Source organism: Vidua macroura, chromosome 4 (genome assembly GCF_024509145.1).
Source record: "Vidua macroura isolate BioBank_ID:100142 chromosome 4, ASM2450914v1, whole genome shotgun sequence".
NCBI lineage: Eukaryota > Metazoa > Chordata > Aves > Passeriformes > Viduidae > Vidua > Vidua macroura.
Window position 1 is genome coordinate 1854195 of NC_071574.1, and position 26309 is coordinate 1880503.

The window sequence follows — 26309 nt, forward strand, 5'->3', positions numbered from 1 at the left end:
CCCAGAATGGTAAAAGGGGGTAGTCAACGGCCCTGATTAAATCACACCACACTAGAAGGCGTTTCCCATCGGACTCCTCACTGCATTCCAAGTGCTTTCTTTCACACAAATCGCCAGGATTGCACACTGCAAGGAAACATTTGGAAACAGCATTCCTGGCAGCCAGCGGCCTCCAAGGGGTGCACAGGGCCAGGAGAGAGATCCCAGGTAGCCCCTCTGGCCACAGAGACACCACTGACTCCCAAGTGCCAGAGCTGGTTTGTCCCTTCCCTTCACCCCTGTCCCACTTGTTCTGCCTCTGGAGGAGTTTGTTTGGTTCCACTCAAAATGCCACAAGGCGAGAAAAGCACAGCAGTGTTTGTCCAGCACAAACCCAGTCACCTTGGCAACAGCCAGCAAAGCTTTCCCAGCTTCTCCTGTTCCGTTTTCTCCCGGTTTTTGCCGGCATTGGTGTGACTTGGGTGACAGCTAGGAGTGCCAAGTATGCCGTCAGCACCATCCCAGCAAAGGCAGGGATGAATACAAGAGCTGGCCTGGCTCTGCTGTAAACCAAGGGACACTTGTGTGCTGCCAAGGCCCCTGGGAACTGGCAGCTTCCTAACACCGTCCACAGCAGAGCCATCCCTTGTAGGTAAAGTAACTGCATTACTTACTGCCTCACTCAGGCAATCTCAAAGTCACCCAAGCATAGCTGATCTAATTATTTTTCCAGCATTGTGCAGCATTATTCCCATGATTTAATTGTGCCCAGGATCATTAGACACCGTGGTACCGTTAAGAAAGCAATTATGACACTGACCCATGTTTTCAGGGACCTGGGCAGGCAAGTGCCTTTGTCATCTATCAGAAGGTAATTTTCTAATGTGATTTAGAGCCTCTCTAGATGAAGATAATGTACTTACCTGCTGGCTTTCAAGGATGCCTTGAAGTCTGACTTAAACTGGGGTACAGTGAATATCTTAGGGGGAAAAAACTCCCAAAACACAGGTATTAGCTGTGTAAAACAAACCAGGCAGAACAGGTTTGCTCCAGGTGATGGTAGGATGAGGACAGTCCAACAAACATTAACCAAAGGTGCAAAATCAAGTGTAAAAAGGCTTTTCCACATTGCAGGGACAGGTAGAAGGGACAGTGGGGTAGCAGCACCCTGTGTGAGTAGGATACTGTGCTGAGTGGGGGCCACTGGCTATTGAAAAACAGCAGGTCCAGTAACCCTGGAATATCAGGGAATATTAGTGTGTTCCACTAAAACCAGTCCTGCTGCTGCCATGCACAGTCTGCAACTCGTGGAAGAGAGGTAAAAATATGAGTGCTAAAAATAATTTCAGATTCAGCCCCTGTGCTGGGTCACAAAGAGCAGAATCAATGCTGGGTTGTGCTCCAGGCGGACGGATGGCAATGTAATGATGTTATTTCAAAACAGTCTGGGGAGACAGAAAAATCAGCAACAACAAAGGAGCACTCCAAGGTTAACAATTCCTACAGTTTTACAGTATCACCCTGAATTTCCAAATAAAATGTGGTTTTTGAGGAAAAAGAAAGGAAAATATCAGTGTGGGAAGCTCCTAGAGGTCAAACAAAAGTTGCTTTAGGGATGCAATTCTTGGGCTGGTAAAACTCAGCCAGATGGGGAAAGACAGCAGCAGCAATTAATTGTCATTTGTACTTAAAGAAAAAAATGCACAAACCATTCCAGCACACTTGAGAATCCAAGCTTCTTTTGTAAAAACATCTAGGCCATCCTCTCAATTCCTGACTTCTGAATTAAGTGGCAAAAATTCTGTTATTAACTCCTTGAGGAAGTATTAAACACCAACTGGCATTCTCTGCTGGAGCAGATTGTTGCACTAGTTCGGAAAAGGAGAAAAAGAAAATTGATGTTTAAGTGTAAGGAAATTAACCTGCATAAATATGGAAAGAAACAAAAGGATGACTTCTATGTGCTCAAATGAGGAATTATTAATAAACGAGCAAAACTCCCAAACTCACACTTTTGCAGTTCTGTTCCACTCTCCACCAAGCATAAAAAGTCTGAATCATTTATGACCTAAATTATTTATAACACAGATATATTTTTGACTTAAATGTATTTCAGCAGCAAAATCTCGAGCATTTTACCAGGGTAGGCTGTGGGGTTTATTTTTTCCCTTCACATCACAAAGGGGAAAAGGGAACAAACCCCTCCTGTCTTTCAGGCTGGATGCCTAGAAGATATAAATTGATCAAATCTTTTCACAGCTGGGTATGAAAACTCCTCTCTGCTGTGTCACCCAATCTCTCACCCACCTAGGAGAAGAGAGGAGTTAAAGATTTGATAATAATAAATTAAAAATGCTGCAATTGGACTAAACAGGAATACTGCAGGAGTGCCTGGCATACAGGTTAGTTCCTGCCTTTCCCCTGCAGCCCTCTGGGAGGAATCCTCCATACACCATTTCCAAGGACCATCAGCAAGCTCTTCCCCTCCAGCCCTGGAAGTTGGTCCCTTATCTTGTACTTTTCCCCCTCTGTACTCCTGCTATCTTCAGTCTGATCACTGTTATTCCCTGTCCCTTCAATCCTGCCCCACCAGCAGACTCAGTCAAACAGAAGTGAAACCTTGTGGAGAATTCCAATTTCACATTTAATTTTCCTTTTTTTCAGACTGCTTGTCCTCCATGAAACACCTTAAAGCCATTAAAATCACCATCCTAACTTGTGAATTATACAACTTGAACACTTATCTGCAAGTGAGTAACGAGATGTACCAAATATACTCTTATTTCTTCTTCTGAAGATTCTTCTAAAAAATAAAAAAATTCTAAATTCAGTTTACTGTGTATTTATACAAGGAAATTTCCTTCCAAACTCCTCAAGGGCCGATTTCCTGCCAGCCCTACCCACTTGAAAGTAACAGAGGATTATTTTCCTCTATTTTGAAACAGCTTGATGGACTAAAAGGAGGCCTAGAGAGGTTTATGCAGCATTTACCACTTTTATTATTTATAGTCTCATAAAAAGCAAATGGAAGAATTAGAGATACACAACTGAAATTCTCAAGCATTTTATTTTATAACCTACTGTATAAAACATACAAAAACAAAACAAAAAAAACAAAAAACAAAAAACAAAAACAAAAACAAAAACAAAAAAAAAAAACCCACCCCAAAAAAAAAATCCCAACAAACTGGAAGTGAACTAAAGGAAGATCTCATCATACACATGTTCCAAAAAGCTTTACCTAAGGGCTCAGAAGCAGAAAACATTCAGCGTATTAAGAATGGGACTCGGAACCAATCTTCACACTTGCAGTCTGCAGAGTCACGGATCCAAGGGCCCGGGTTTAGTTGCTGTAAGCAGCAGCGGTGGTGAGGGCTGGTTTTGGTTGCTTATTTGGAATACCTACAGTTCACTTCCAAGCTCACCATCAACCCTGGTTAGTTGTCATCAGTGAAACGAATGTGTTTGCTTGTCTGTTGAGTCTTCTCCAGTCGCATCCTTTCAGCTTTGGCAATCAACTGCAACAGGAAAAATGATGTGGGAAATCAGAGAAAAACCATACTGTTAGGATTTGACCTTACAATCATGGATATATTCTATCTCTCCTTCCTCCCAATATGGTTGAAGACATGGAAACTGCAATTTCAAAGTCCTAAAATACAGCCTCATACAGGAAGTTAAAAAACTCTATCCTTTTATTAGATTTATTTTGCCACTGATGTAGGAAAAACAAGGTTAAACCACAAAAAAAAAAAAAAAAAAAAAAAAAAGCTTTTTGAATATTGTGGAATTTTGAACAGGAAAAACCCCCATATATATCCTCAGCATACCACAGAAACTCCACATGAAACCACTGAAGAAAAACCACAGAAGTGCAGAAACCACAATAAGCACACACAAAATAAAAAACCCTCATAAACCCCATACATGAACAAATACACAAACACACTGAAAACACACACAAAACCCACGTGCCTCAAAAAGCCCCAAACCCAGGCAAAAACATTCACACTGAAACCACAAATTCACATAAGAACACGCACGGAAACCACAAAACCCCTAAAACCCGCACAGGAACATGAAGAAACCACAAACTCCCTGTAACAGCACAAGAATGCACACAAAAACACGTTCAAAACCCACAAATCAACACAAGAATACACACACAAAGGCTTGTGGAGAAACACCACAAACCAACACAACACCACAACCTGGAGGCACAAAAAAACCCCACAGGATCCAACACATGAACACACTCAAAGGCACATACAGAACCCCCAACTCCCCTCCGCCCCAAAACCCCACCAGCCTCCTTAAAAATAACAGAAGAAACCCAAAACCACTAAGAAACACCAAAACCAACCCCTGCAAATGTGCAATCTGCCAAAAAAAATACCCAAATGAAAAAAATTACCAGAACTCTTCCAAGCCTCTCAAAACAACTCCAAAGCGCCAGTGCATGAAGAGAACTAAAAGTACACATAAAATCCCCAAATCCCACAAAAACCAACAGTCAAAGGCATGTACAGAACCCACAAAACCCATCACAATATATACAAAGCCACACACATACAGGAACCACAAAGCAACACAAGAAACCACACAAAAATGCACTCACACGGAACACAAAAATACCATCAAAAAATTAAAAAAAAAAATTTTAAAACCCCCACAACCCCAAAAAACAAAAACCAGAATCACCACCCCCTCAAAAAACAAAACAAAACCAAACCAACAGAAAACCCAAAGAAAAGCCCACAGCAACTTCTCTGCTGGGGACTACTCAACCATATTAGCTGGTGTTATGGGGTCACTTGCACCCCAGGCAATCCAGTGTGCCAGATTTGAACGAGTTCACACACAAATCAAATTATTTATTACTCCTGCCTATGACTGAGTCCTGCACACAGCACAGAGGTTGTGCTGGACTGCACTCGCTGTGCACTTGTGCACGTTGTGCTGCTGCACTCACTGTGGCAAGCAAGGCTTTCCAACCAGTTTCCAGCAATAAAAATGACCTCAAGATGGCTAACTTTTATTCTCTGGTGCCTAAAAAAAACCAGTCTAAAATAGTTCAGCCCTAAGAGGAAGCAGAGTACAGTGGCTTGCTCCTTCAGCACATGGGATGGAGAATGACACACATGGGAAGGGAAGCTTTAAGATACGACCTGTCTAGTTCATTTTGCTGAATATTTCCATTCCAGAATTTGCAAGAGGCCTCTAAGATTTCCATTTTTAGCTCATCAAACCAGTACCAGCACCCACATATAAGCACCCATCTACTCCTGAACCCAAGCAGGGATCCAGCCATTCCACAGCCACCAGGGAAAGGTGTTCTGGGGTGGCAGCTGTCCCACGACCCACGGACAGGGAGCTGCCCAGTCTTGCAAGGACACAGCCCCCGAGCCGCAGGCATCATTATCAGGAGAGCTGCTGTGCCCAGACATTCCCACCATCCTCCTTTGCCACTGCAAATTATTCCGCCCTTCCCAAATTCTCACTCCCTCGCCAAATGCCTTTCACTTCTCCCAGCCCTCCCACCCTCCTAAACTTCCTCCTTCCCCGGTGGAAGGGGTTCAAGGTGCAAAGGAGGCTCAGCAGCACCTCCCCCCAGGAGATGAGGATCCAAGCGGGAAGCTTGCGGCACTCACGCCCCGGCTTTGGCAACGGGAGACTCCGACCGGTCTGGAGTTTAAGGCTACAGACTGATGAATTGCTTTAGGTCTGAATAAAGTGGCACTGCCCTAAAAAGCAGCTCTGGCTGGAAGCTTTCCATCTGTATCAGTAAATCGCGGAGGTGGTTTCATCAGGCAGTTAAACAGACAAAAGGGAAGATGGATTGGGAAGGGGCAGCAGAGGGGAGACAATCTACCAGGCCAGGGGGAAAGACACTGGACACCTTTTTCACTCCAAAGGATGGCCAGGTCTTTTCTGAGGAACCTTGGGATATCCTATCTCTTTTGGACATCTGGTTTATTACATGAACTATGCCGGAGGAAGTGAAATCTCTACCATATCTGCTGCAGTGATCCTATTCCGATATCCTGAGGAAAGCCCAGTAGGCCTGGACTTTTTAGAAAACATGGAAAAGAGGAATCAGACTGCCTAAACTCAAACACTGTGTGCTGCCTGTGATGGGATGCAGTCCATGCATTTCAACACCGATTCAAAGAAAATATAAGATGCCTTAATTCCAATCATAATGCAGCTAACAGGCAAAAAGCCCCACTTCAAAATGTTGTAAGGGATTTCAAACATCATTAACAGAATAGACCTCGACAAGAAAGGCACACTAATGGCACATTTTACTGAACAGGTTAAATTATGAATTACTGTACTACTTCTTTCTACCTTTGAGACCTTGAAAAGAAATCACCTTGGAAGTACTAAGGAAAAATTTTCAAGTGGGAAAGTATTAGTGAACAGAAAAATATTTTTTATTAGCAGTCTGTATTTCAGGAATACAGCCTGTATAAAAGCAAGGAAGGGGTTAAGACTTACTGACTGCAGCGAGGCATTCTTGTCTTGATGTTTTGCTTAACAGCGTTAGCATTTAAATAGAATTCCCTGGCTTTGAAGTTCACACCTCCCTGTGTGGCAAGGTGATGGGCAGGGGGAAGGAGCAGGAGTTTGCATCCTTGTGCTGCCAATTGTTAGGCAGAACCGAGACAGTTTGTATTTGCAAGCCTAGATGAGGTACCTTACTGCCCAATTTACACCAGCTTGGTCAACAAATACCAATCTTCAAAAGATGAAGAAGAGAAACTTGAGAGCAAGGGCTCCTACAGTCAAAAGTCTCACTGGCACCTTTGGTTTAAAAAAGTAAAAGTAAAATTTAAAAAAAAAAATCCTGGCAGCAATCAGAAAAATGTTCTAAAGCTGTGGTTTTCAAATTCCAAATTCCCTTTGTGCTTATATTAAAGAAAAATGGCTCGAATCAATACCATTTTTAGGCTTTCAAGAAAATTAAATTAGACCTTTGGGCAAATTCTTTATGTACATCTTTGTTTAAAAAAATCTCAGCTCATTTATCTGCAGGATCTCTGAAAGAACATTCACACAAACAGGATAAGACACGAAAACTATGCCTTGTACAAGATAAGGTTTTGACCCATATGACTGCTGTTCCTTTAGGTCAATGAAATATTTATTTTCCATTTTATATGGGACAGTATTTTTTTCCTAGTGTCCAGGAAACAAAGAGTCTCCAAAGTCAACAACAAATAATTAAGGTCAGATGATTCCGAAGTTTTGCAAGCCACAGCAAAAAAAAATTCAGGCTAAAGCCAACTCAGAAACCTTATCTGGAGTGTGTGTGAAGCAAACCTGGCAATAAAAGGTCTGTGAAATACTCTCTGGCTCCTCTCTGTCAAGTCAGGGATCTGACTGGCTTAATCAAGGAACCCTTCATGCCTGGAAGGATCTGCTGGGGCTGGAGTAGAGGCTGCAGCCTGCAAGCTCATTGCAACACTCCTTCAGTGCTGCAGCCCAGCCTCAATGCTGTGCCCAGACAGGCACAGCCAGGAGGAGGCTGCAATGTCCCAGTTTGGAATTGGAAGCTGTACAGCCATGGATGCTGGCAGCAGCACCCAGATTTGGCTGGGTCAGAGCAGGGGCTCCTGACCACTCTGGGAACACACCAGCATTTGCCACAGCACAAATAAAACTGTTAATTGTGAGGGAAGTGAGATTCGCTCTCAAGAAAATTATATTCTGGATCAAAACAGATTTAAGAGTGTAGCACTAGACTTGATTTCACTAGAGCACATCAAAACTACTTAGCTTATTAATGAGTTCATTCAGACAGGGTTTCAGAAGAAATCCAGCTTACAAATTAAGTTCAGGCCTTCAGTCATGGACTTAACTTGCTCCAATTGTCCCTGTAATGACAAGCCTTGCACTTGTCAGCTGCAGCAGGACAGCCACACTCTCTACTTTGTGGCTGTAAAACCCTGCTGCCAGGTCAGCAGGAAGTGATTTAACTGATTTAAATACACAGAGTGTCAAACCACGTGGAGCAATGCAGAAACGGTGTCATGTTTTCAGCCGCGGCTGTAGAGGAAAAAGCACAGGTTACCTTCTCAGTACCCCGCTTCTTTTCTCGAGGCTGGTTCAGCTTAGCTTGTCTGTCCACCAAAATCTTCTGCCAGTAACGTTGTTCATGGTCACCTTGGGGGAAAGTTGACATTGAGGAGTGTCAATAAACGTAGCCACGAGAAGTGGATGAAATCTTTTATAAGGTAAACGCTCATGAAGATACCTGTTAGGGAAACCCAACAAGTACTTCCCCAGTAGTCTCAAATTTCCTATCCACAGAAGCCACATAGAGTTGCTCTCTACCTGTCATCAGCAAAAGGAGCTGAGTTTTAGCTGAAGTTTCACCACAGCACACACAGACCCCTTTGATTTACTGATGTACTCAACCTCTGACACATTTTTAACAGCTACCAAACAAGAGACAAAAAAAAAAAAAAAAGTAATTACTGTAAGAACAATTGAGACTATTTTGTTTCATCAAAACCATTGCCTGGGGACTTCATGAGTTGTCAGGAATATTTGAACGTGGGCAGCAATACAACAGCAAAAAATTCTGCAGCTTTTCTCAGCAGCTACTTTGCAGGGAAGCAGCAGTTTGCCACTGCTCCTCCTGGTTTGTGATGTAATTATCACAATGGGAATTCTGTGATATCATTTTGCACGGTCTCAGGGTTCATCTTCAGCCACAGGGAAGTTTCTGAATGATCTCAGAAAAGATTCCTGCAAAAGTTAACATCTCAACGTGATCACAGATGCTCACCATCTTGCCAGATGCCGAGCTGAAGATACTTAAAGTCAAATCCTGAAGAGTGAAATACTACTGGGAAATCTTTAGTCCCTGCTGTAGAGAGCATTAAAGATTCTTTCCTTTCCATCTTTCACCTTCTGCCACCAAGAAAAACAAAAATCCTTACTGTGAGTCCTTTGTGCATTCCTGGAAAGCTTTTCCATTCTCATTTCAATGAGCCAGTTTAAAAAAAAAATAAATCTTAAGACCATGAATGGAATGCTGCTACAATGTAGTACTTACTCCTAATCTCCTACTACACTCTGATGTAAGGATACAAAACCAGAGGCAAACAAACAGACACAGAGCACACAGTTTAGAACACAAAATTTGAGGTTATTTCTGGATCTCTGAAACACAGAGCACACAGGAGACAAATCTATCTGCAAATGACATTAGTAGCACTCACTGAGTCTCAAACTTCAATTAACTTTGACATGATCATGAAGGTTAATGCTTCCATCAAAGCTTCTCCTCCTGCAATCCTTAACTGGCATCTACATCCCTGCACCCACGAGACTGGGTCCTAAATGAGGATGTAGGCAGGTGTGGGGTAAAATATTTAAATACAGATGAGGCAGTCTCATATTGACTGTTTAACCTGTTCAGGGTTTTTTTTCCATATTTACAATTTTTGGTGCATCTCTCAAATACAAAAGTTTTATGAATACACCAAGTTTGACAGACTTCCTCTTTTTTCTATCCCTCAATCCCACAAAGAGGCTTCTCTACACTTGGTAAACTAATCCAGTCTAATACAAGATACAAATTTAGAACAGCACAGTCATTTCAGAAAGAAACAACACACATTAAAATAAAGTTGAAAAGTAGAGCCCTTCTTATTCTGGCCTAAATTATTCAACTTCCTGAAAAGTAAAGATCAATTAGTACGTAAGTGCTAACACCCACTTTAAGTGTATCTATGCTGTTAGATCCTTGCCATGTCATTTCACACATATGCTCAGTATTTTCAATAAAGTGTTCCTTTAAAATTCTTTTGCATTATCAGAATTTTATATTCATAAAGCTGCAAAGTGATTTAGATTCTATAGTCCTTTGCCACTGAAAGTGAAGCAAATCCATCTAAAAAGAACAGAATTAAGTTTGTAACAGCAAGCAAAAATCATCATTTTGCTCTGAACAGTGACATAAAATCCCTTTTTTTAAAATCAATTTCACAGTAATTGCAAAATGAGAAGACTCCCAGAAAATAAAACAACTAAACATGCAATCTTTTTCTCATGAGATAGCTAAATGTATCCATCAATTCACCAGGAACCATCCCTTTCACGGTATTTAAGGCTTATCCCATACTTCCATGAAAAAAAGAATTCTTACCAGTGAGAACCTCGAATTTCCAGTTGTTTTTGATCTGTATTTCTTTGTATGATTTCATGACAGTCTGTGCATCCTCAGGAGTCTTAAAACGGACGTGACATTCGGTGTCCCCCTCCAGCATGTCAACATAAGCCACCTCAGCCAGCACTGCCAGAGCATCCTGTCAGAGCATGAGACAAGACACTCCATAAATCAGCCTTCAAAAAGAGAACTTAAAAAGAGTGACTTTTGACCATTCCATTTGGAGGTTGTTAACATTTTCAAAAAGGTCATGAAGTAGGAGGCAGTAACTGAACTTTGTCATTTAGTCAATCAATCCCTTGTCAAAGAGTCTTGAATTAACATTTTTGTCCTAAGAAGGTTATAACTGAATTCTGATTTATGAGCCTGCAACATCTACCCATCTATCTCTCATCCTGCCCTCCCATTAACAATTTAAAGCAGTAATTCCTGGAAATGTTATGGTATCATTTTACTAATGGATCATCACCCATTTATTTCAACACTCTATCTGATTGTTTTCAAAAGTAAAAACTGTGCACTATAACGTCGGTAGATCTCAGCCTAAGAGAAAAACATCAAACTTGATTCTACACATTAAATGTATAAAAGCAAGCTGATGCATGGCAGATGATTTGAGAAAGGAGCAGTAGTAAAACAACTCTATCTTTATGAAGTGACCTCTGCCTGAAAAATTTTCACTGACAGCTGAAGGGAGAAGAGTCACAAATGCTCTTGCAGATGAAGTACTTCACTTGTAATTCCTGCTGTTAGGGAAATTAAGTAGGACCACACATTCCTAGTCAATTTTGTTCACAGCAGGCATCTCAAGTAAGATGCTTCTATTCAGGAATCACACACTGCTTTTAACCCTCCACTACCAAGAGCAACCTTAAAACAAAACAAGAATTAAGTGACAACACCTGTTAGGATCATTTGAGAGCCAACAAAAGCTACTTTCCAGCCTTATTCTGTTATGCCAAAGTGATCATTTCATGGAAAACTAAAACTAACCAAACAGTTTGCTGGAGCTGGCAAAAGTGAGTAGCTCTGAGGAGCACCTTAAGGGCAAAACAGAGAAACAGAGAAGTGTAAAATGAAAACATCAAAATAATATCTAAACTACACTGCAAAGACCTTTCCAGGTTGTGTGGCATGCATCATTGCTTCCATACAACGAAAAATGCAGCTCAGTTCTGGAAGTCTGAGAGGAAAAAAGGCCTGAAACACTGCTTAGTGTTTGCTGCAGCTGATAGCCCAGTAACACAGCAACAGCCAGGTCTCGTTGCACTTCTGCCTTCCACCAAGTCATACAGCTAGTGTGGGCAGGAAAAGAAAGAAGTATCAAAAGAATTTAGGTTTTCTGAAGTTTTCTGCTTTTTAAATACTAAGCTGTCCTGTTGCCCACAGCCTATCAGGGTGTGACACAAACTTAACCCAGTGAGGTATATCCTGAAGTCCAAGAGGCCCTCAAAGGTTGCAGGAACAACTTGCAGCACATTCTCTCTGTGTCTCCAGCACTCAGACAGCTGCCTTCAAACACAGGGAGAAAGATCAGGCTGGTTAAGCTGAAACCCCACCACCAGTGAGATGAGGCTTTTCAGTGAGACAGTCTCTCATGTTGCTTAGGTTCACCTACACACACCAAGCCCCACACACTTGCAAGCAGCTGGTGACTCGAAATGGCCTCCGTGGTTACAAATGTTTGATAAACAGTAGCAGAACTTGCATTTTAAACCACTCCCTCGTTGTCCCGACTGGGCTGGATATGTGTGTGCACCAACCTGAGTTGAAGCTGTTCAAATTCTTTGCAGCTGTTACTCATCCTAAAGTGCAATTCGGGAAAGAAAATGTCCTGCGTAACATTAACGGAAAATTCAGGATCTGGAAAAAACCTCTTATTTCCTTTCGAAAACTCTTAATATTTCCATTTCAAAAGGATGCAGCTTAAAACTGCTATTTTCCTTAGAAAGAATTTATGTGTGTAACTTTTGGTTTGTGTCATCACATGGACCTGAAGGTATCTAACCACTTTTTAAATCGAGAAAAATGAGCACTTGCATTAGGAAAAAACAGACGGAATCAACAAGTTCCACTGCTGTAACTCTCCCTGAAATGGAGTTTTTTGTCATTGTAAAATTCTTTCTGAAATAAAGAAAATTGGTTTCTCATGCAGAGAGCATTTTCCTGCCCCCAAATTCCCGTTAATGATAAAAACACCATAAACTTTTACAAGTCCCCACAGGTATACTTTTATAGCTCTCTTGTCAGGGTGACTGGCACAGTGACAAATGCAGAACACTGAAGAAGGCTCCAGCTCCGTTTTTTGAAACTGGAAAGCACCAGAGCATTGCTTGCTCCCTTCAATGTTTTCATGATAAACTTGACATTGCTCCAAGCACACTAAAGGCTTGGTTTTACTGTGAAATATCCTCCTTTACCCCATTTTGCCACTGAAAAATCTGCCATTAACAGACACTAAAGAATTTTTACTCAGCTACTGGCCAAATAGATGAGAAAAAGAAAAAAAAAAAATCAGTGAGACTGGGTGAAATGGTATTCCATATTCAAACATTTGGGGGGCAGGGTAAGAGGAAAGGCTAACAGCTACCCTGAGGTTACAAAGGCATTACCTTGATCTGCTTCCTGCCCGGCAGGGGCTCGGTGCTAATGATCTTCACAATTACTCCGCTGACAAACTGAGGCCCCATTGTGTTGGCCTTGGCGGGAGGGGCACAATCTTCACTGGTGGCTGGTCAAGTTAAAAACGGCGGGAGGGGGGGGGGGGAAGAGAAAAAAAGTTTTTACATTTATTCGGTTGAAAAAATTAAGACATTATGAAAGCACAGAAGTAACAATGTAAACAAGCATCAAATATGGTTACTGCAGTTTGAGGTTTATTAAAAGAAGGATCAAGATTCTCCACAGGTTCATGAAAATTTTACTAAAAAAAGAAACAGCTTCAAGAAAAAGTCTTTGAGACATTTTTACAGTCCATAGGCTCCTTCCTATTTTATATTGTATCAATAGCAACCCCGCAGTTACAGAGTGATTAAAAACATGCAGAGGGCCCACTGGAACATCAGTGTTGAGGTTAGTGAAGAGAAGCACAGAGTATTCAGAGGAAATAAAATAAAGAAGGATTCTAAACCAGAAATAAAAGTAGAAATTTAACTACAAAGATATAATTTCAAAGCTCCTCTTATCCCTAGAGCTGATAAAGCCCAATTCCAAGCTGGCTTTCTTAATACCTGTGGTACAGTTAAATCCAAGCAGGTCTGGCCCAAGCTGAAGCACCAAGAAAACTGATTGTTCATTTACCTCTCTGAGGCCTAATAATTACCATTACCTAAATATATCTGTAAGCCTAGCAAGTGCTACTGAAATATGCTGAAATCACTAGAGTATTTACTTACGTAACTCCCTAGTAGCAAATTCACCTAAATACAGGGAGGGAGTGACTTTTACTATATGATATTTTGAGAAAACGGCAGCATTTTACAAAATAAAAACTTGTGGCAGTGTTCCTGCAAGACCAGGGTCTTGTACCACTTGTGTTAGCATAGGAGAAACACTAAGGAAACAAGACAAAACCCAGGATTACTTTTGTTGTTTTCAGGTTTCTGCACACCAGATTCCGTCTCCATTTCTCCCACAGGCTCAGGTTTGATTTGAGACATCGTTTTCTTTAAGGAGGCCATGCTGGCTTTCTGCAGAGCCAAATATTCTTGCTTCAAATCCATCCATTCAGTCCTAAAAGCAGCAAGCAACACAAGCACAGGATGTCAGTTGCAAACAAGAAACTGATATTTAGAGACTTAGTGGTAATTTAACAGGTTACAAACAGCTTTAGGTGGACTCGGTGAACAGTGCAGACCATTCTGCCATTGGAGATCTCACTGCACTTCGGTCAAATTCAATATTGTCCCTAACTCAATTTCCCAGGACATTGCAAAGTTCCAACAACATCAACATATCATATCAACAGAGTGGCTTTCTAATTTGCTTTATTCACACAGCATAGAGAAGAGTTTGGTGAACTGTGTTTGCCACTAGAACTACACAGAGCACAGGCACCAAATTCAGAGTTAATTCAGAGACAGTGAACTCTCAATTCACTGAATTAGTTCAGTGAACCCACTCCTGTGTCACTATATTAAGAATCAGTCACTCAGTTTCTAGAAAAAAAATCATTGATGGAAAATCAACAACTGGTTAAACTCACCAAAAATCTACCGAGATAAGGACATTCCTCCCTATTCAAATGGATTTTGGTTAAAAAATACCCCCCCATGGAAGCAATTTATATATTTACATACATTTAACATGGAGATGTTTCTGCAAACAGCGAGAGCTTTGCTCCACAGCAACACAATGCCCGCAGTGCCACTGTGAGAACGACTCATTGTTACCCTAATCTGTGCTATCAAACAAGCTGATAGAGGATTTTTAAAGAGGAGGATATCTTGTGGTAATGGTTTTAGCTGTTAACAGTGACAACTGTATACTTCAAAAAAGCATCCAGACTCGCCCAGGATCATACATTCTCAGCAGAGCAAAGGCATTAAAATAACAAAAGACCCACGTAATGATTCTTGGAGATAAAAAGGCAACACCATCCCATAGCAAGGTTTGGTATAAATACGAGCTCAAGGAGAAACTTTGTGACTTGCCAAAGGAAGAGGAGATCATGGAGAATGAGTCAGGTAAGTATTTGCAATGCTTACACTCTTTAAACATTTTACATTTTACCCTTTTGCTACAAATGAATAACTTTTAACCAAAACTCTTGTTGTGTTTGTTGTAGTTTGGTCAGAACGCCGATGGCAGAGGACAAGCTCCGCCGATAAACTGGGTATTTTTTGGTTTGATTTTTTTTTTTTTTGGTGGACCCCTTTTACTTTAACATGGAGGTGCTTTCTGTGATATAGAAAAAGTAAGTGCTTCCATGTTTTAGTAGAGGTGAATCCTGAAACTTCATCCGGGATTATATATTTTTTTTTTTTTTTTTTTTTGCCTGCACTTCAGTTGAAGATTTTTTGATCCTGAAGATTTTTAGATCCGGGAAAAAGAAGTTCAGCTGTGAGCAGATATTTTCCAAGAGCTAAAATCTTAAGTGCCTAAAGTTCACCTGAAGCGATTTTTAATTTTGAAGGTCTCCCTTTGCTTTAACATGGAGGTACCTGCTGCCTAAAAAAGTAAGTGCTTCCATGTTTCAGTGGCGGTGGATCCTAATGTTCGAAAGCTTCTTACAGGAAATGTGCCTAGATGGTTTTTATTACTGCATTTTTGTTTTAATTTTATGTAGTTTTTCTCCTGAAGGACCCCCACAACTTAAATGTGGATGTGCTTGCTTTGGTTCACAACAGTAAGTGCTTCCATGTTTTAGTGGTGGTGAATCCTTTTAACCTCAACACTTTCCTCTGGAAATGTATCAAATTATAAAAAGATGTGTTTCTACATAAAGCACAATTTTGCAGCACAAGGTGGCAAGGACCCCCTCTACTTTAACATGGAGGTACTTGCTGGATGCCTAAAAAGTAAGTGCTTCCATGTTTTAGTTGTGGTGACTCCTAAAAGCCCAACACTTGGATTATAAGGTTTGCAGAACTTTACACATGAAGCAATGAAGACTCTTCGATCTTCTTGCTACAGGCTAATACTGTTGCTAATATGCAACTCTGTTGTGTAAAAATTGGAATTGCACTTTAGCAATGGTGATGGACTGTCAGACATATCAAAACTTCAGAAATAATTTCGAAGATTTGAAATGTGGTGAATTAAAAGTTTTAAGCAATAAAACTTTAATAAACTATACAAAACTCGTGACTTAAATTTTCCTACAAGTGACAAAAAACTGCATTCTGCAGGAAAACCTGAACATTCAAACATTGCACAAACATTCAAAATGTGGTACCACAAAGCAACAATATCCCCGAGGTATATACTTAAAATAGTAGTAGTCAACTGCAAACAAAACTAAAGTGGCCCAACATGGGACGAGATTAAAATCTATTGATTTATTTCATAATTACAATAGGTGTGACAAATAAAAAAACTGGGGGATCTTGTTCTCATTTAGGAGGTTCCTTTACAAAGCCAGCCAACCATTTCCCTAGTACTACTATTAAAGAAAAAAAAAATTTTAATCTGTGATATCACAGAAAACAGGTAATTTATGTCACCTACTTGGAGAGTACCCTGAGGGGGATGACTTCTTCACCCATTTTGTGTCTCTCTTTGTGTTTTTTCTTGTGCTTCCTTTTAGATTTGGAGAGGGATGTGTCTTTTTTGTCTTTGTCTTCTTCTGCAGAAACTTCTATATTAAAACAGATCAAATGAAAACATTTAATTCAAACATGGATAGTTAACCATAATTACAATAAAATCACATTCAATATCTACTGGTTCTTTGTATTAACTACTTCTGGTCCATTTTCATTGACTACCCGAGTTTACTTTGCTTCTTACACTAAATCTCATTTCAATGCAGCTTTTCTTATCTCATGCAACAAACGGATCGTTAGCTTTTCCCTTTTGTATTTTATTTATCTAGATTCCCGTGCTGTCTCCATTTACCCAACCTGTCTGATTAACCCATACTTCACTCAAGTTCAATCGATATGAACTTCTTTGAACTATTTTGACTTCTGATTAGATTTCCCTACTTCTTGCAAGTTCTTCCTCATTCCATGGGTAGGTCCCCTCCTTAGAGTGACTACAAGGTTCAATTTTAAGTGCAGGGAACACTAACATGCCAAAGCTGATCTAATGCTTCCACTATATCCATCCCATCACTCCTCATCCATAAGGGATATCTACCATTCCGTTTCAGTCATGCATAGAAATCATGATAATAACAAGAGGTAAGAATTCTTACCATTGGAATCTTTTGGAGCTTCTGTTGTTTCTTCTTTCACTGTTTCAACTTCACCTTTTTCAGCAGTTTTCCTAATTTTCGGAGCTGATGTCTCACCATCTCCTGAGGTGGTGCTTTTTCTCTTTCCTGGCCTGCTTTCCCAGGTTACCTCTGAGCTCTCTGTTCTGTCCCATTTCCTCTTCTCCCTTTTGGAGGGTTGCTTGGGAGTCTCAGTTGCCTCCATCTCAGAACACTCTGATGGAGTCCTGTGTCTTTTAGCCTTGGGTACTGGCTCCGTTGTAGTGTGAGTGTTTGATTCCTTTGGCTCTGCAGCTGCCTGTGCATTGCTCTCTTTCTTTATTTTGGATTTCTTCTTTTTTTTCTTTTTCTTCTCTTCTGGATGAAAACCACAACATTTAAAACTGCCCATGATTAAACACTAGATCAGATTATTTACCTAAGCTGCATAATGAAAGCAGCACATATGACAAAACAGGGTCGTAAATCTATGGAAGAGATGCAAGACATGGACACAAAGTTTCTCCTGGGTGTTTCAAGAAGAGAAAAAAAAAAAACTGGGTCTAAAGCAGGGTTTGAAAACCATTGGTTTGATTTCATTTTTTAGTTTCCACTTAACAGTTGCTGGTATAACAAAGAACTGGTGATAATTGTGAGGAATATTAATGTGATTTATCATTAGTCTTAGAAAAAACAGAGTGGGTGTCTGATGTCTGGGAAATTGTATTAGACCACCAGAAATGAGGGAAAATGTTTCAGTGATGAAGTTGCAACAAAATCTGGGATACTGGTTTGTAAAGTACAGTAGATTTTTCATATCGCAGCCCATGCTGGCCAAACACAGCAAGGTGAATTGTTTTTACAAAAAACAATTTTAAGACACATGAAATTAAACTGCAGTAACACAGCAGATGAGAATTTTCTCTTCAGAAGCTGAGGCAAAAACTGATCCAAGAAACTTAATAACATTTCCTTGATCTCACTCACCTACTACAGTGTTGTCACTTGAATTCAGTGTAGGAACTGGTTTATTCTTTACTGTTTTGGGGAAAATCCCAGGTTTCCGTGGTGCTTCTTCTGGTGGATTATTCAAAAACTAAAACAAGGAAATTGAGAACCACATAAAACCACAAAACCATACTTTCTTTAAAGAGTCTGCATCCAAGTTAAAACCAAGAATCTTTATCACACTTCAATATATAATACTTTCAAATCACATTTTAATACAGAAAATTAGGTTTGACTATGCTTGCTGGATGAAATTTAAACATAATTTTTTTGTTACACAGAGATCTGTAAAAGATGCCAAGAGTGGCCAACCAAATTACTCACAAAAAAAAAAGCCACTGTATTTCTAAGTCTTCAGGTTATTAATAGAATCAAATCTTTAAAGAATTGTGGCACTGATTGTAGGCCTGGAAGCAGGAAAAAGGAGCTAACTCCTGTTAAGTGAAGCTTTTGGATGGTGATATTTTTGGAATTTCTCTAAGATTCAGTGGGTGACCTAGTAAAGAGCACACCATTCATACCACAATGTGACACCAGGAACAATGTCAGCAAGAGAGGCAGCAGCACTCACCTCAATGGCTTTCTCTGCTTGTTCTTTAGTTTCAAATTCAACAAAAGCAAAGCCCTTTGGATCCCCAGTACTTCTGTAGCGGGGGATACTGACGTAAACTACATTGCCACACTTCCCAAACACCCGCTCAATCCAACTGTGATTGACGTTCTTGGGAAGCAGCTCCTAAAGGAGAAAAAAAAAAATGGAAGTTTGATATCAAAATGTTGAGAGGCAAAGTATCCAGGTAACAAAAAGTGACCTGAGAACAGAGCTCTAATTATTTATATACCTATACTAAATATATTATGTATTTAATTTAGATGCTTATCTTCTTCACATGACATACCAAGACCTCACCCGCAGCTGGATCTTTGCAACACAAAATCTCGTGGTAAATTTAAAACCTTGGAGCAAATACCAGACTGGCTTGTCTCAAACTACTCTCTGCAAAGCACAAGCTATTTTTTTTAATTGCTGGTAATGCAGGAAGGTATCACAGAAGGAATTCCTGCAGGCCAGTAAAGAGTCACTACTGATAAAATTTTTACCAGTAGCCAATATGAGCAGAATCTTTTAGGCAGCTTCTTGGATGACAAAATTGTCTGATTTTTACTTCTATAAAGTCCTTAATATAGCAACAGGTTTTAGCAGCTTGCAGACTCTGTGTCTGAGTTCAGCATTTCCCCTCCCCAGTCACACAGAAATCGTGTCACACCAATTTCTCACTAGACCCAACGGAACACTTTAAATTCCCACTCCCAAATTCATGGCTAAACAACAACAGTGTCCACACTATTTCATTTTTTTTTCACAACAAGTTACTGCACTAAAAAGTTCTCCTTGTAGGGAAACACTCATCACATTCAGATTTTCTTTTTTCATAAACTTTGCCATCCTCAGAAAAACATTTTGTTATGTTTTGGCTTTAGGTTGAAAAGCCAGCTACTTCAAGTTTTAATAGTATAATAGTGAAGTCTATGGTAAAGCATATAAAATGTCACATAGTTCCAGAGAAATTTAACCTACAAATACCTGGACTACTTCTACTCTCCCACTGCCACATACCAGCTATTTACAAAACATTTAGCCACAGGCTTAAGCTCTGTATGGACAATGTGGCTCGTGACTTAGAATATCTTATCCAAAAATGATACAGACAAAGTATTTCACCGTTCTAAGCAGTCCCTGTAATCATGGTAGGAAAATATTCTGCCTGGCACATTGCATTAAAAAAAAAAAAAAAAGCCAAACAACTTTCCCAGGCTTTTGTTGAGGAAGGAATCATCAGAGCAGATCAGTTCCTCCTTATGTCAATGGGCTGGCATTCCGGCCATGATTATTGTGTATCTTTATCACAGAAAACTCAGTGTTGTCTGGAAAATACTAACTCAGCTGCCAACAGCTAAAGGTACACAGCAAAAATTGTACTTGTCACAAAAAGCAAAGAGAGACAAAGCAAATTCCACAGTGGCTTCAAATCTAGTAAATAAAACTGCCTATGGTTTAAATGAGAAAAAGCTCAACCACCAGATTGCTTGATAATGTACCACTGAGTTGGCTCCACAATGTAACAGCTTTTTCACTCAGACAGAGCTGAAATACCATAGTGAGATGCAGACTTATCCCATCAGCACAAGCTATTTTCATTTAAATTAAGCAGTCATTCCAGTATCAAGGTAGCCAAGGGACAGTGTGCTATTAGGAGGATAGTTAAAATTTTTCAGGTATAGTCTGCCTTGAAAAGAATGGTGTTTGTGTGTACAAAACCAGAGGCACTTACAGTAACCGATCTTATAAACAGATAATGCTGTTTAAAGTACCCTGATAAACTTGGAAATGCAGCCAGATCCTGTTTGATGAAGCTAATTTAGTTGCTATTAAACAGCTTTAACGACATTAATGTAATTAGTAAATATTTCTTAATACTTACTGGTGTTCCTCTAAAAAAGCCCAGTGAACAGAGCAATAGCTCAGTGCAATGAAATTGCACCTTTTCAGCCTGGGAAGCATTTAAAACTATTTAAGCTGGCACAAGTAATCCCTGCACCAAACAAGGCCCTTTCTTGCCACAGCCGCTCTCAGCTCTTGCTCAGCTGCCTGTACTTAATCAATTTCTTTTACCTTTGCTGCACAATCAGCAGCAGCCAAGGAAAATTCCCGAAGCACAGTTTCCATAGTTAGGAACAAGCAGGCAGGCACACAAGTCCAGCCTTACCACATAGACAGTCCGACTGTCCACGTCCTTCGGGCACTCGCCCAGAGGCTGGCGTCTCCTGATCCTGGTTCCTTCCAAGTCCAGCTGAAAGCAGGGAGAAATAATGAGATTATTGCTTACTTCAGCACCCCATCAGAACATTTCCAGCACCAGCAAACACAGAAGGGTGAGATGCTCAATACCTCTACAACAGATGAACTTTTAACTGCCCGAGCGATCAGCTTCCCGTCAGTAGTCAATTTTTTCATTTTGTTGAAAGAAACAAGAAGTGATATGTCAACATCTGGGGGGGGAAAAAGTACAATTATGAAATCAGGTGGTGTGCTCTACTCCACTTGTTCTCTTGTGAAACAACCTACAAGTTCTAAGTGCAGTATTTAACCAAGGATTCACAGAAAATTTTTACCATCAAAATTTAATAAGTACACCTAAATTTCATTTTCTTCTGTGCTAACCTTTACCAAAGGAATTTCGTTCTTTTACTTCCCCACTGACAACTGTTGTCTTTGAAAAGAAGGGAAGAAAAACCCCTTTTCTGATGTAGTTTTACAGCACAAAAAACCATTTGCATTGAAAATATGCCTCTCCTTCAAGTACTCATTGAGTATTCAACCCGGTGCTGCCAACACAGAGGCCCTGCTTGCACCTCAGTCTCAACCAGACACGCCGCTAAAACCTTGACAGAAAATTATGTAGCGTTAGTCTTAATAAAAATTTAGACATGTCTAGTATCTCTAGAAAATGTAGGGTAATTTTTACTTATTTATTACTTCAGTAATTATTTAAGGGGCCCCTTAGAAAAATTCAAACAACCACATAGAAATTGTCTGAAGAGACTCACAATGACCCTACAAGCAAATACACAGTTTCTTATCAAACTTGTAGAGAGAAAATTAACAAAATACCTATGCTTAACAACATGTTTGAGTGACATTTTAACTTCTGCATCTATTGACCCTGGAAAACAAGTACAGTACCTCTGAGGGCCCAATTACTCTTGTTTCATGGCTTGTTCTTAAAATTATACAAAACTGAAAAAGAAAATCAGATCTCCCAAACAGTCATTTCTACCCTAGGAGATGTCTTTATCCTAGGGCTGACAGGACAGAAGAAGAGAAAGAGCAAATAAAATTTTTTAAATCTAGTACGAGTTCTATCTCCTGAGCTGCTGATGCTGATTTCCAGCATGGAACTCCTGCCTTTCCCAGGAGAAGACACGCACCTCAAAATAACCTGTCACTGGTGCCAGCAATACAGGCAAGAACAAAGCGAAATGTAAGTGTTTGCTGAAATATGCTGAAAATAAACTTACAGCCATCTCTGGACTTCTCTATTTGTTCTCGAAGAAATCTGTCTTTGTGGAGATTAACATCACCAAACCAGAAATCCACTTGCTTGGCTATATCTGCCAGCACCTGTTTAACTCTTGACCTCTTCTTCTTCTCTCTTTCCTTTTTCTGCTCGGTGCTTTCTTCTTCCATGGCTTTGTCTCTCGCTGTTTCAGTCTCCATTCCCGTCATTCTGTCAAATGAGATGTAAATATAATTTTAAAAACACAAAAGGAGTTATTTCAAGGAGTAAATGTTCTTGTTTAATCTTCTGCGCTGTTACCAGAAAAGCAAGTTACTTGCTAAAAAGAGTCTACAACAACTAAAGCTGAAAAGCAGGTAACTTCCCTCCTCATAAACACCTTTTTCCAAAAATTGAAAAAAGATACATGATTTTTTTCTCCACTCCCCCTAACTCACAGTACAAACCATCAGAAAGATCACACACAAAACCCACGAGCACTACACGCTTCAGAAACTAACCCTGTATTAGCCTTGATCATGGCAGATCTGCTAACAGTAAGGTTGGTTTTTTTAAAATTGTCTTTATTATGTCAAAAATGCAAACCACTCACTCCAGCAGCTGCCAAGGCCTTGCTCAAGAGCAGCAAGTCAATAAAGTGTCTCTATTGGCAAACCTAGGTCTGTCAGAACTCCAGAACAGGCCCTTGGAAAATAAACACTAACTAGGACCAAGTGACTTAGTATACAGATCCATCTTGAAAAATAGAAAACTGTTTTAGCACCAATTCATCTCTTCTGTTCACGTTTCAATTCGCTGCAGCTGAGACCTGCCAGTCACCACTTCAGTACCTCATTTCACACAAACAAAACAAAGAACGCTGCCAGAAGCAGACAGCTTTTGGAAAAATAAATTAACACAAAAATTAAAGTAATTAATGTCGCAATCACCATATGAAAGACTTCTCAGCTCTCTGCCAAGGCAGAGGAGAGTGAAGCGAGAGCACAGCCATCAGAGAGGAAGCCCACCTCGACAACAGGATGGCGAAATGGAAATTGTCCCCAAATTCTTGTGCAAATCAGGCTTCCTCAGCCGGAGATCAGCCTCTCCCCCGCTGTGAGCTGACGACTCAAGATAGTGAAAGGTCAGCAGTCACCTTGGAAAGATAAGCCAGGTAAAACTGCTCAGCAAGTTCAAGCTCCGCTCAAGCCCTTCAGCAAGCTTTCCGTGTTAATAACCAGCAGGCAAGGCGCTGCTCAGCCGAGGGCTGCACTGAGGTGCTTCACAAACGTAAAATGTCATTTTGGGCTATCTGTGGCGGCTGAACAGCGTGAAGGGACCACAGCGACACATTAGTGCGGCCCAGGGACAGCACAGCTTTGTTTTGAGAAGCATCTTGAGTCCCTCAGATCCGGGACTTCCTTCCCAGAAGAGGGGTTCTCATTGGAGCTAGAGGAAAAGCAGCTGCAAGCCGCACTCCAGGCTTCCCTCTCGCTTTGTCCTTTAGAAATGAAGCTTTGAGGAAATTACTTTGTACTTCAAGCTGCTCCCGAGTCAGAGCAAATATCAACCGTTAAGACGTACATAAAAATCCAGGTAATGAATTCAGCGATCTCCACGTGCCCGGGTGTAAGGCAGTCGGTACTTCTCGCGTGCCAACTCTCACACTACCAGCACTACTCTGATAAACAAATTAAAATCAGAGCAAAGCAAAGGCAGGGTCAAAACTTCACACTGATAAAGCAAAGGTCTCCTCAAAAGAAATAAAATCGCAGTTGCCTCTGTGTGCCAGAGAGAAACAGAAAAGAAGGCACAATTAAAGAGAGGGAAGGAACTTCAGGAAAGCAAAAATAAATAAATAAATAAAGCACAGCTCCACACTCATCTATAGAAACTTCTCTAGGCTCGATAAAAATTAAAGATTTCAGTGCTAAGCCATATACAACCCCAGTTTCTGTTATTATAAACATCTGGAAAACATAATAAAATTCAACTGTAATACAAGGCCCGGAGGAAAAAGGGTGCAGATATAAAATATACTTTGTTCTTTTAAGCACTGATGCAAATGTTTGTTTGCTTGGGGTATTTTAAAAATTAAAATGGGCAATAAGGGATAAGGGAGCAAAAAGAAGAATTTAAAATACTTTATGTACTATGAAAATGTTTTTGTAGAGCTAGGGGCAGCCCTAGGTATGTACTACAGAATAAATGCAAGTATTCAGCAAACCTGAAACTACTTAAAAAGACACATCCTGAAACAGTTTTTCACCAATACAGACACAGGCAGAGCTGCAGGCTGAAGTTCCTGCCCTGCCCTGAAACTTCTCTCTGTGCAAAGTGAGGTAACAAAGGACACGAGTTAATAATACATGGGGGCCAGCACAAATTTCTTAACCTAAAACCAGAGAAAATTCTGCTTTCCCCCTCCCATTTTATGCAATGAAACCAGTGCATTATCTTAAACTGCAGTTGATGGATTTCACGAAACCGCTGTGCCCAAAAACATGAAAGGCTTTTCTTCCACTTGCCTGCGACGAGCGCTAAAGCTGTTCGCACACCTAGGGGAGATCCCTGTGTGTTAGCTGTGCCCTTCCCTCTGTCACCTCAGGAGGCGCAAAGTGGATTTATTTGTGTTCCAGACCGGCCGCGGGACTCAGTGCCGCGGTCTGGGTGACAAGGTGGTGACCGGTCAAAGGTTGGACTCGATCTCACAGGTCGCTCCCAGCATAAGCGATTCTGTGGTTACAATTAAAATACAGGCCAGCACCGCACCCCGATTTGGTGGATTCACCTGTATGACACCAAAAGGGCAGCCCAGCTCCTTCACCTCACAATAGCTCACCCTCAAGAAACACAATTTTAAGACCTGAGAACTTATTTCTGGCTCTTTCCCTGTGGGGACAAGTAGGTGGTTAAGGAACTGAACAAAGAGCAGAGCTGCTGGAGGAAAACAGAAGGAAGATGTACTTGGAAGCAGAATGGATGTGGTTACAAAAACCAAGCATTCTGCGGCCTTGGTAGCTGCTGCACTAGACCAAAACCACTGAAAATCCATGGGAGAACCTCACCTTCTTTACTCTTCAAATAAGGGGCAGCCCACAACGTGAAATAGATTTTTCTAGCCCTGACTTACCCTGAGAAGCCTGAGCACCACACGCTTACCACTGCACACACGTACTGACCACTGCAGGCGCTGCTGCTAAAGCGATTTACAGATCTTACCGACACAACACTTAAAAAAACAAGCCACACTGAGTCCCAGGGGCCCAAAGACCCCTCAGCACGAGTCCCTTGGGCCCAACACCAGGCGCCAAGACTGGACACCACGCACAAGAGCCACTTGCGCATCACTTGCGGGCAAAGCCACCTCAGCGCCCCGGGGTAGTGACGAGCCCTCAGCAAGGCGCCGCGGGCGTGGGGAGCAGCGGGCACCGGGTGAGGAGGATGCCCAGGGGGCGGGCAAAGCACGGCTCAGGGTTACACTGCGACGCCGGCGGGGAGCCACGACCTGAGGGGACCGGCGCGACCCCCGCCCCGGCCGTGAGGGGAGCGCGCGGGGGCGGCGGGGGGGGGTGTGGGGGGTGTGGGGAACTCCGCGCGCGGGCGGCGGGAAAGCCGCTGAGGGAGCGACAGCGCCCCCTGTCTGCGCCGCCACCGCCGCTGCAACCGGCAAACCCACAGCCCCTCCCCGGCCGCTGACCTGCTTGCGGCCGCCGCCGCGGCGACACCGCTCCGCCTCCGTCCCCGGCGCGACGCGCTGCCCGGCTTTCCGAGGAGAGGAGAGTGGGGAAGGAGAAGAAAGGGAGAGGGGGAAGGAAAAAAAAAAAAAAAAAAAAAAAAAAGCCCCGCGGCGGCGCCCGCGCGTGCGCGGCGGCGTCGGGGGCGCGCCGGGCTCGCTCTGGGCGCACGTGACTTCCTCCCGGCGGGGCGTCGCGGCCGTCGTGACGTCACGCGGGGCGCCGCGGCGGGAAGTTCGGACGGGCGGGCGGGCGGCGCCGGAGCCGCCTCCATCCCGGAGCCGCTCCCGGACACGGAGCCGCTCCCGGAGCCGCCGGGTAGGATCGGGGAGCCCGCCCGGGCCCTCGGCAGTGCAGTGCAGTGCAGTGCAGTGCAGTGCAGTGCAGTGCAGTGCAGTGCAGTGCGGCGCGGCGGGCTGCGCTCGCGGCCCCTCGGCGCACCCCCCTGGGCTGTGTGGGGGCAGCGCGTTCCGCAGCGGCGGGTCCCG

At 41.9% G+C, this 26309-nt stretch overlaps 1 protein-coding gene and 2 long non-coding RNA genes across 7 annotated transcripts; 2 read left to right on the forward strand and 1 right to left on the reverse strand.

The window, feature by feature from the left end:
- The first annotated feature begins 419 nt into the window (after positions 1 to 419).
- On the forward strand, positions 420 to 2319 carry LOC128805999 (uncharacterized). Its single transcript, XR_008436679.1, has 3 exons — positions 420 to 631; positions 713 to 850; positions 2239 to 2319. It is a non-coding gene; the product is annotated as an uncharacterized LOC128805999 (long non-coding RNA).
- On the forward strand, positions 2319 to 2809 carry LOC128806000 (uncharacterized). Its single transcript, XR_008436680.1, has 2 exons — positions 2319 to 2381; positions 2644 to 2809. It is a non-coding gene; the product is annotated as an uncharacterized LOC128806000 (long non-coding RNA).
- Positions 2810 to 3027: 218 nt separating this feature from the next.
- LARP7 (La ribonucleoprotein 7, transcriptional regulator) lies at positions 3028 to 25893 on the reverse strand. 5 transcript variants are annotated; one of them, XM_053975116.1, is made up of 14 exons: positions 25785 to 25893; positions 23113 to 23240; positions 22107 to 22315; positions 20977 to 21077; positions 20795 to 20878; positions 18598 to 18762; positions 18006 to 18114; positions 17022 to 17396; positions 16331 to 16460; positions 13746 to 13894; positions 12775 to 12893; positions 10142 to 10301; positions 8057 to 8148; positions 3028 to 3497 (listed from the first exon to the last, which is right to left on the reverse strand). In XM_053975116.1, the coding sequence occupies exons 3-14, from the start codon at positions 22312 to 22314 to the stop codon at positions 3417 to 3419; spliced, it is 1773 nt and encodes a 590-aa protein (XP_053831091.1). In that variant the 5' UTR covers position 22315; positions 23113 to 23240; positions 25785 to 25893; the 3' UTR covers positions 3028 to 3416. The 5 variants fall into 5 exon arrangements, with proteins under 5 accessions (XP_053831091.1, XP_053831090.1, XP_053831089.1 ...); XM_053975115.1 differs by lacking the exon at positions 25785 to 25893 and adding an exon at positions 23669 to 23868; XM_053975114.1 differs by lacking the exon at positions 23113 to 23240.
- Between the last annotated feature and the right edge of the window lie 416 nt (positions 25894 to 26309).

What these genes read in the sequence shown, in the direction of transcription:
- LARP7 (XM_053975112.1), bottom strand. An exon ending in CGGGCAGGAAGCAGATCAAG is followed by an intron (nt 10,302 to 12,774) that starts GTAATGCCTTTG and finishes ATGCTCTGACAG; the next exon opens with GATGCTCTGGCAGTGCTGGC. An exon ending in AGAAGCGGGGTACTGAGAAG is followed by an intron (nt 3,498 to 8,056) that starts GTAACCTGTGCT and finishes TTCCTGTTGCAG; the next exon opens with TTGATTGCCAAAGCTGAAAG.